The sequence below is a fragment of the Leptidea sinapis genome, chromosome 25 (genome assembly GCF_905404315.1).
Source record: "Leptidea sinapis chromosome 25, ilLepSina1.1, whole genome shotgun sequence".
In the NCBI taxonomy this organism is placed as follows: domain Eukaryota; kingdom Metazoa; phylum Arthropoda; class Insecta; order Lepidoptera; family Pieridae; genus Leptidea; species Leptidea sinapis.
In genome coordinates, this window is record NC_066289.1 from 9,087,832 (window position 1) to 9,098,221 (window position 10,390).

General features: G+C 34.3%; 2 protein-coding genes across 3 annotated transcripts; one reads left to right on the forward strand and one right to left on the reverse strand.

Annotated features, from left to right (window-relative positions):
• Positions 1-680: 680 nt before the first annotated feature.
• On the forward strand, positions 681-2,014 carry LOC126972041 (ras-like GTP-binding protein Rho1). 2 transcript variants are annotated; one of them, XM_050818607.1, is made up of 2 exons: positions 681-787; positions 987-2,014. In XM_050818607.1, exon 2 carries the CDS (start codon positions 992-994, stop codon positions 1,568-1,570), a length of 579 nt encoding a protein of 192 aa, XP_050674564.1. In that variant the 5' UTR covers positions 681-787; positions 987-991; the 3' UTR covers positions 1,571-2,014. The 2 variants fall into 2 exon arrangements, with proteins under 2 accessions (XP_050674564.1, XP_050674563.1); XM_050818606.1 differs by having other exon boundaries at positions 695-868.
• A 294-nt stretch (positions 2,015-2,308) lies between these two features.
• Positions 2,309-9,674, reverse strand: LOC126972037 (polynucleotide 5'-hydroxyl-kinase NOL9). Its single transcript, XM_050818602.1, has 5 exons — positions 7,945-9,674; positions 7,536-7,752; positions 6,151-6,642; positions 2,998-3,161; positions 2,309-2,670 (listed from the first exon to the last, which is right to left on the reverse strand). The coding sequence occupies exons 1-5, from the start codon at positions 9,539-9,541 to the stop codon at positions 2,411-2,413; spliced, it is 2,730 nt and encodes a 909-aa protein (XP_050674559.1). The 5' UTR covers positions 9,542-9,674; the 3' UTR covers positions 2,309-2,410.
• Positions 9,675-10,390: the final 716 nt, after the last annotated feature.

Genomic DNA, 10,390 nt, shown 5'->3' on the forward strand with positions numbered 1-10,390 from the left:
GACTCTGGTAGAGCCGGTACCCTCCTGGGGTACTATCTCTTTAGGGACCGCTTTCATAATCTTTGTTGGGGATGGGGGGGGAATGGCCTCCGGTCCTCGACACTAACCTATGCGAAACATAGCGGCACTAGGCCGCTACTTCACGCCGGTATTCTGTGCGAGTGTGGTAATTAACCCGGACGAGTCGGGCCCGATTGTGCTGACGTCAAAAGACGGCTGCGTGACTCTCCCACTTCTGATATATATACATGTAATATCGTGTACAATGTACAGAGAAGCATTGAAATTTTTATCCATTTCCATCAACATCGATATTCACACGTAAAACCAAGCGGAAGAAGTCGCGGGCACAGCTAGTTTTGAATATGTTTAATATTTTGATCTAGACGAATAATTATCTATGATTTTGAAGTTTTAATTTGTATATTAGCAAGGGATGGAAGTCCATAGGCTTGATATTTGATGACTACACAAATGTTACCACTTACCATGCACAGTGAAAATAAAATAATATTCTTTCTTTTATTGGTTGTTGTTTTTAATTAATTTTATACATGAATAAACAATATATTTGAGATTTTCACACTTTCAAAAATACAGGAAATTTTAAAACACTTTTTTTATTACTTTGATTCATTTACGAAGGCGCAAAATACTAGTAATTCATACTTATTTTGTATACTAGTAACATTGATGTCAATGAAACGAAAGTGCTTGTGATGAGCGAAGACGATTAAAAAAAGTGTCGATAGGTCAATATTACAAGGAATTTACCCAGAATCTTCAGGTATCTACAAAATATAATAAATAACCACCCTCGCATGTGAGGGTACTATGTGGTGGTGCTGTTCTTCTTCCGCTAGTTCAGGTGCTTATTCACAAATTGAGGGCTTGTCTGACTACTCCCTTCCCATACGGCGGCCATATTTATCATTCATGAAAGGCGTTGACGCTCATAGTAATCATTGGTTTTAATCCATTTTCAGGACCGATGGCTGCGATACGTAAAAAATTAGTGATTGTTGGTGATGGTGCATGTGGTAAAACCTGCCTGTTGATCGTGTTTAGTAAAGATCAGTTCCCGGAAGTGTATGTGCCGACTGTATTTGAGAATTACGTTGCCGACATCGAGGTTGATGGCAAACAAGTGGAGCTTGCATTATGGGATACAGCTGGCCAAGAAGACTATGATCGGCTGCGGCCCCTTTCATATCCAGATACCGATGTGATTCTTATGTGCTTCTCAGTCGATTCGCCCGACTCCCTCGAAAACATCCCCGAGAAGTGGACCCCAGAGGTGAAGCATTTTTGTCCCAATGTACCCATTATTCTTGTTGGGAACAAAAAAGATCTTCGTAATGACCCTGCGACAATTAATGAGTTGCGCAAAATGAAACAGGAACCAGTCAAGCCGCAAGAAGGTCGCGCAATGGCAGAGAAAATAAATGCCTTTGCTTACTTAGAGTGCTCTGCTAAAAGCAAGGAAGGTGTTCGGGAGGTATTTGAGACTGCCACTCGGGCTGCATTACAAGTTAAGAAGAAGAAGAAGACAAGGTGTTCTCTGCTGTAATTGTGCTGTTGTCGCAAAAACTCTGATTATGAATTGTTCGCATACTGCCTAAAATCTTAAGTTTGATATCTGGAACTCTGTAGCAGTTGCGATGCTGGCCACACAGTGCTTCCTTCTTATACTGACAGCTGACACGGCCGAGTAGCACGCACACCCACTCAGTATTTGTGTGGCTATACTTTCACAATCGGTACTTGTATAATATTTTATAGATTATCTATAAATAAGTGTAATTGCCTTAACAGAAAAGGAGGGGCGTGTGAGTCCTCTTCGGGGGGGTTGCACGGGAGATTTGTGCTATATATCATGTTATAATTATATAATCAAGTAGCATTTCTTCAACTTATAGATTTTACCCCTTGACCTGTGTTGTCTCAGCGAGACTTCTTGTTTAGTTTGGTATTTTGTATTTTAATTTTTCAATAAAATAGTGTATAAATTGTGTAGGATGTTTATTTGATGTGTAGCATGAGCCCATTCTTAAATATGTGCCTATTGGATCATGTCTGGCACTATCTGAAACTGATCATTGAGGGCAGTTTTAATGTAATCTGTATTTTGTGTGAAATTTTAACATCAGTATGATATTGCATGCATAAATTTATTTATTAGTTGTAATGGACATCCCCTTGTTTTAATAATAATTCTTTTTCTAAACTTTTTGACTTTTATAAATTAATGCAGCATTTATATATCAAATGTTTTTTATGGGGAAATATTTAAGTTAAAATTCAATCGTCTATATTATGTTTTATTAGTATTGTAAGTACAAAAACAAAATTATCTTTCAAATATACATTGAATTAACATAATGATGGCTTCCTTTTATGACTAATTTAATTATTTAACAGAACTTTCACTCGTCATTTTAATCAGTTGCAGTGGGTTGAACCTTCTCCTAGGGGTAGACATTAGTTGTTGGTGGTTTTCTGTGGTTCTATATGGCAGCTGGGTACCTTCCGGTAAATAAGTTTCTTGGCCTCTTATATCAGGAATCCAGTCAGAGTATACCAAGGTGTTCACCAGACTGAGTTTACTGCCACTGACAGGTGTAACAACATACAGGACCTCTTTTTCCCAATCAATGCCTCTCACCAATCCTATAAACATACGACAATATTAGTATCAGCAATTGACTAAAGCACTTGATAACACAAATATGATATTAATGATGTACTTTGTTCATATTACATCATCACTGAGTCATTTGATGACTTGTGACACTAAACTTACAAATTTTATGAAGTTTCTAGTATTTATATTCTATATTTTAATACTTATACATAAGCATATAATAAAGCAACACAGTTATCTCTGTTCTTACTATTCTAATGTTTCATATAAAATAAACATGATTAATATCTCAATATTTTATCTTATTTAATTTATATTACACTCATAAAATGATAGTGACAATGTTGTCTTACCATGGCCATAGCACTGCAATGGTTTATCAGATAATTTAAACACTTTGCTCCTGCAATGTGATCTTTGTTTACATAAGGCCACCACTTTTCCATTGATCACATTTTTGATACAGTTTCCCTTCAGATTAACATTTACACCAATATACAAGTCTTTTAGCATCACCCTGAAAGATGGATTCTGATAATTAGAATGCAGCGCTGCAGCCCTATTAAGTCTTTAAGGAAAGTTTTCTTGGGCTTGCACCACAGGTGGGATAGATAGTGGGAGATAACAATATACAATTTTTTTATTGCAATTTAGAACCAATAATTAAAAGAATAGGTTGAAGTGACCTGTCACATGCTAGCTTTGGATTCCTGAGTGAATACTTATGATGGAGAAACAAGAGGAAGGTGCCTACTACTGGAATAATTAATAAAAATTACAATTAACAGAAATGTCAACTACTATCAGAACAGATGGATTTTCTGTACATTAGAGATATTTTGAGAAAACTATTAAGGATATTTTAATTAGTGCAATAGATCCAGCATATTACTCTGTTTCTTCAGGGTTATCTTGGAAACTATTTCCTGATTTATAGTAAATTTGTTTTATTTCATAATTATCAAAATCGGAAGGTAAATCTGTAAATAATAAAACATAATAATTCAATCATTATTGAATGACTGTATTTTGTTAACCTACATGATATATTTACTTGCATGACTCACAGGTCCAAGATATAAGGTCTATTGCTGATTAAAATGTAGGCATGTGTTCATTCACAGAAGCTTATTAATTCTTAGTCATAAAATATTGTAAATGATTGCTTTAACTGGGTTATAGCAATCATTTACAATTACCATGGGTACAATATGTAATACAACTGTCATTATACATTCACATTGGTTTTAAAAGCGAAAAATACCGTAGGAATTGGTAACAGGATGGAATTGCAACCTCACGGATAAATAATAAGTACGCGTGCGACTTATTTAGGCATAAGTGGCCATGAGCAGGCTAGCATGGGATATTTATACATATATATACTTGATGCTTACATACAGATGCTACATATTATACTTTGATGGTAACTGATCACAAGTCATCAAAATGGGTCCCTGATTAGTTATTATCTTTAATCATGACTTCATTAGTTCTCTGGAATTGTTCAATTAAATATTTGTTCCACCTTGAAGTGAATATACTGGTCCAATAGTTTTATTTGTAAAACATTCCCTTACATTAGTATGCCAGTAACATGACATCACTAGAGGATGCGTCATGGTTTCGTGAACGAGGATGACGAAGTGCGAGCGACGACGAAACAGGTTTGCAAGAAGCGTCCGTCACGAGGTATGGGTCAACATTAACCGCAGATCAAATATTATTATTCATCCTGTGACGTAAGTGATTAAAAATAATCTTTGAAATAGGATATTGTTTCCCTACGCCAGAATTCTAGCGATTCCCACGAAAGCGTGGACAGTCGTTTAGTGGACTTTTCTCATAAAATAATGACGAGCCGAGCAATTCACCTGATGGTTACTGAAACGCCCTGCCCATAACGATACAGTGCCACTCTGGATTCTTGTAAATGTGAAATCTGAGTGACATCGCATTTACGCTCGTCACTTTCAGACATATTAAGATGTTCAGTCTCATTAGTCCAGAAAATCCACTAGCTACGGCGCCCTCCACCAAAACACCAATGAATGCACATAACAGCTTGACATGAACCTAAAAATGCGCCACTGTGGGATATGTACCGCATTTTATATTTTATTTAATAGAATATATCTTTCTGCCATTGTCCAAGAGAATCGACATTTATCTCAAGACGGTACAAAATTAGTACATACTGCTTACTAGTAGGTACTACTACTAATATTGAAGTGGGCAAAAGTGTTAGTTACGTAATAAAATGGTCACGTTTGGTGGATACACAAAGCCGACATGATGTGCAGAGAGGGCTCCATGTTTTATATTATAGCTATGAAAAAAATTAGAGCACGTTGGAAATATATTCTTTACCCCCTACGCACGTTATACACATTTTTCGCATATTTTTACGAAATGAAAAACGCAGTTTCGTCCCAGTTATCATAATTGACAAATAAAACTTACATTAATTAAAACCATTTTGGAATTCAAACAACCATCACCGATGGAAAGTGATCACCGGAGGAATATAACAAGCGTTGCTTGTATTTTAGGTAGATGTAATTGATGATTTGATTGATGTGTATTTAAAATAGTTATGTCCTGCAAGCACCACAGAAGAAATCTTTTCATAGTTTGCTTGTACATAAAAGAAAGTACATTGACAACCGCAATGTAGATGAACGACATATCATCCAGATTTGAGTGAGTGGTGCGATGCCGGAATGCGGCGGCACATCAGATAAAACATCTCTCGAAACACTACCCGTGATAAATTCAAAGGTGAAGACAAACAAAGCGACATCTCTGCGCAACGCGAATTGATTAAATCGTTCTTAACCGGAATCTTGATATTGTAATTTTCACAGAATAGAATTGGTTATTTTAAAGTTAGTTAGTTCTGGGATTAATATACAAATAAAATTGTAATCAAAATTTATTAACGATGCGGGACTCGAACCCGGGTTCCGTCGGAGACAGTACCTCCGAAACTCGAGAGGTCACGTGTTCGAGTCCTGCATCGTTCATAAATTTTATTTGTATGAATGAAAAGTTTTCCCAGGTAATCGCTGCATCCAATATCATCATAGAAAAGCAAGTCATAAAAGTGCATTAATATCACACAACTTTTAGATGAGTAAAAGTCTTGCCTTGTAGAACTGACATTTTGTTTCTTTCACCTTTATACTTTATATTGTATGTAAATATTTAAAGTAATTTTAAATTAAATAATCTTGCCAAATGGCACAATACAATAGTTCATTCCCATACCCAAAGGGATAAAAAAAGAAACCCTATTACTTAGACTCCACTGTCCATCCGCCTGTCTGTCTGTCATATATATTATCAAGATGTAGCTGATTTGAGGTCTGCATTTCCATTTGAGGGTTCAAATGTGTCCTTCTGCCAATCCACAATACCAATAAAGGTTGACTAACTATAGGACTTACATGAATGTATGCTTTTTTACCTAATTATAATATTCTGTAAAATAAAATTATACTAACTCATATGGTGTAATCCCAAACACCCAACTATGTATATCCTTTGTAAAAGTTTCACACAATTCACCAAAATAAGCCAAAAAGCTTAAATATCTTTCATCCCTGGGTGCTAATGAAAATTTATTCACCAATAGGGTATTCACATCTGGCGCAAATATGAAATCATACTCTAAATATGAATACGAAATATTCTGAAACAGTCGATCCCTTTTGAATTGATCAAATAATTGCATTACATTTCTTGCATATAATTTGGTTGAATAATTTTTCTTCATGTTGTTACAGTTGTACTGAAGTAGATAATGTGGTCTTATAAGGTGTATTATCATTGTCATGAACTTCAAGCCAAGTGCATTTGTCATTCCCATAGTATTTACAATCCATGGCATTGTCTTATAATGTTCATTATCCTTGCAATAACTTATCAACTGTTGAACTGCATTCACATAACATTTTGTATTGTCCATTGTGCTGATCACACCAATGTTTAGCATCCTAAAATAAAGTTGTATTATTAATAAAAGCAAATTATAACTCACATTCTACTATTAGTCAGAAGGTAGTTGTACTATTAATAATGGCAAATTATAACTTACAATCCACTATTAGTGGGTAGCTAGGTAGTTTTACTATTAATAATGGCAAATTATAACTTACAATCCACTATTAGTGGGTAGCTAGGTAGTTTTACTATTAATAATGGCAAATTATAACTTACAATCCACTATTAGTGGGTAGCTAGGTAGTTTTACTATTAATAATGGCAAATTATAACTTACAATCCACTATTAGTGGGTAGCTAGGTAGTTTTACTATTAATAATGGCAAATTATAACTTACAATCCACTATTAGTGGGTAGCTAGGTAGTTTTACTATTAATAATGGCAAATTATAACTTACAATCCACTATTAGTGAGTAGCTAGGTAGTTTTACTATTAATAATGGCAAATTATAACTTACAATCCACTATTAGTGAGTAGCTAGGTAGTTTTACTATTAATAATGGCAAATTATAACTTACAATCCACTATTAGTGGGTAGCTAGGTAGTTGTACTATTAATAATGGCAAATTATAACTTACAATCCACTATTAGTGGGTAGGTAGGTAGTTGTACTATTAATAATGGCAAATTATAACTTACAATCCACTATTAGTGGGAAAGTAGGTAGTTGTATTATTAACAAGAAAAATTATTACTAGCAATCAACTATTAGTGGGAAGGTTCTTTGAAATCCCACTAGCATCATGTAAGTGGATTTAATATGTTGAGTTGGAAGTTATGTACTAATGTCTACAATTATCACTTCTAAAATGAAATTGTTACATTAATGAGCATTGCTGAAATATAAACTATTTGGAAACCTACAAAACAAATACATCTCACATATCTGGTGTCTTCAAATGTGTGAAACTTGGTCCAAATATTGGCTCTCTGACAATTGTTGCGGAAACATTACCAGCTACAGTGAATTCACTCTGTCCTGGATCTAAGTCAATAACTAACACAGGGCCATTGTGTAAAAGCCTGTTAACACAATATCTGAGGAATGTTGATTTACCACTTCCCTTTCCTCCACAGACAATTCCTCTTTTCGGTGTATCTAGAACAAAATAATTATTTTACCTTGTTTAAAATTGATACGTAAAAAATAACCCCCTAATATTCCAACTAATAAATAATAATAAGGTCATTTTTAGTTATATTCAGAATATATTATATAGGTAAGGAACATAATTTGAAGTAATTTCTATTTACAGATATTAGACACCATATTAGAATAATCAAACCATACTTAATGCAGTTTTCATCACATGCTTCCATTGTGGATTCTCTTCAAAACATCTTACAGGCTTTATTGAATAAAGTGTACAATCTAATAACTTTGATGCCTCTTCAAATACATTTTCAATGCTTCTATTACTCTTAAACAAATTAGATACACTAAAATTATTATCTACAAATTCCATTTTAAGTGATGCCATCGGTTTTAGCAGTAGGATCCCATCAGATTCTCCTAAGGTAGTAACTATATCCTCTGCTTTTGCTGTAGCTAGACCAGCACTCGTTAATTTACTAAACAAGCCACTGTAGTCATTTGAATTCTCTACAGTTTTGAAACACTGTGAGTAACTATAATATGGAGCTATGATCTTGCAATCCTCACTTTTCAAAGTATAACCACAAACATCAATATTCCCGCCCAAAGATTTTGCCAACACTTTACCATTTAGATATAAACTACTTGGATGTTTCATTACAATAACACAAGATTTATTTCCGATGTAAACACTTAGAGAATCAGCATTGGTTTCTAGGGGCAAGTTAGGTTCTGGTACACTTTCAATTGATTTCAATGCAGATGTATCTATGCAAGAAGATTGTGATTCTATAACATGATTTTCTTCAATGACAGAGCTCACACTATCCTCTAAGATCGTTCCAGCACTGTCTTCTTCAATCAGATCTGATATTGTTACATCATCCGCCACCTCTGGTGCTAAGCTATCTACATCATCCTCTGTATTAATTTGTGCTATTTCACATTCAACTGAGAAGATCCCTGAATTATTAGTCGATAGCAAAGGACCATGAGAATCAATTGAAAGGTTTCTAACTGTTGGATGTTTGTATTCTCCAACAATATCCTCAAAGCTTATATGTGGTGTATCATTTACTGCAATAGATACATATTCTGGAGAGAGGCTATTCTGTTCCTCGGAATCAGTTACATTACAAGCACTTGCCGATATCTTTTCAGCACATTGCTTTTTATTTTTATGTTTGATACTATTATTACTGTCTAGCTCTTCTTCAATCACTACAAAATCATTCGTTGAACACATTTCAACTGATTTTCTTTTTTTATTTACTTTGCGCGCTTTAAGGTTTTCATGAATTTTAGAGGCTAATTTGCCATCAGTATCAAATTCTGTACTAGAATCATCCGGTGGAGACTCATTATGATCTTGGAAATCCATTGTATCTTTGTCAAGTGAACTTAAAGTGTCTGTATACAAACTATCAGATGAAATGTCTTTATTTGAAGCCATAGAGTCATGAACAACATTGTCACTAAAACTATCAGTTGTAGACTTCGAAACATTGTCTAATGTCTCCGAGTTCGTTTCTACAACTAGGTACTTGCTATCATCTGTTGATGAATTATGAGTAAATTTTTCATCATCACTAGATGCTGTAAGATTTAAATCTGAAAAACCACTGACAGATGTAGAGTCATCTGAATCATCTTTCATGTGTTCCGCTTCTTTAATAAGTTTATTATCGCTATTCTTATAACCTTTTAACATGAGTTTCAGTTGTTTCTTTACAGTTTCTTCTCCTTTGGTCCCTTTGCCTTTGATAATGTGTGCCCGTTCAAAAAAATCCATGTTGAATTGTTATAGGTTAATACCTCATAAATACTGTTGGAAATTGTTCGCAATAATAGAAATTAGAAAGAAATATTTTTTAATTTAAAATTACATAAAAACATAACCTTAATATTGATAGATGTTGTTATGACTTGTGACATATTATGATAAGACAATTGACATTTTTATAACTTTTTTTTATGTCTTTGAAGTAAAATAAATTAAGCCTATAATCCGCAATGGGACTATGGATCTGATGTAACCGTAATACAGATAATGTGTTTTTTTTGGTAATGAAATAAGCTGCCTTATTTAGTGATGTGCTGCTACGGTAAATTAGATTGTTTGATGTCTTATATTGTCAATGTTTTTCATTAAATAGCTTAAATGGTTAGAATTTTCTTATTTAGTATACTAATAAAAACAAGTGTCAGGTAGTAAGTAGTTTGACGGCGAAGTTGAACGGGTTTAGAGAGCACCGTCAAATTGCTTAACAAAATCTTGAGCTTTATAAAGAATTATATATCAATCTCGTTGAAATATACTGTCAACATTAAATAATATGGAAATATAAAAAAATTACATAAAAAATATATTTATCCGGATTGTCGTGCATTACAACCCTTTTTTTCTATATGTGGGGCAAACGAGCAAGAAGATTTCATAATGAAAAGACCTGATGAGGCAAACGCAACACCAGTGGTTTAAGTGGGGAGTATGCTCTAATCTTAAAGGTTCCTAAGTCGTACCGGTTCGCGAGATAGCAGCCTGTAATTGATCCCACAAGTTGGCCGTGCGATGCAAGAAATTTCCCTCAAATCATGATACGGGTGGAATTTGGCATTTTGACTTCATATCCGGTGGTGA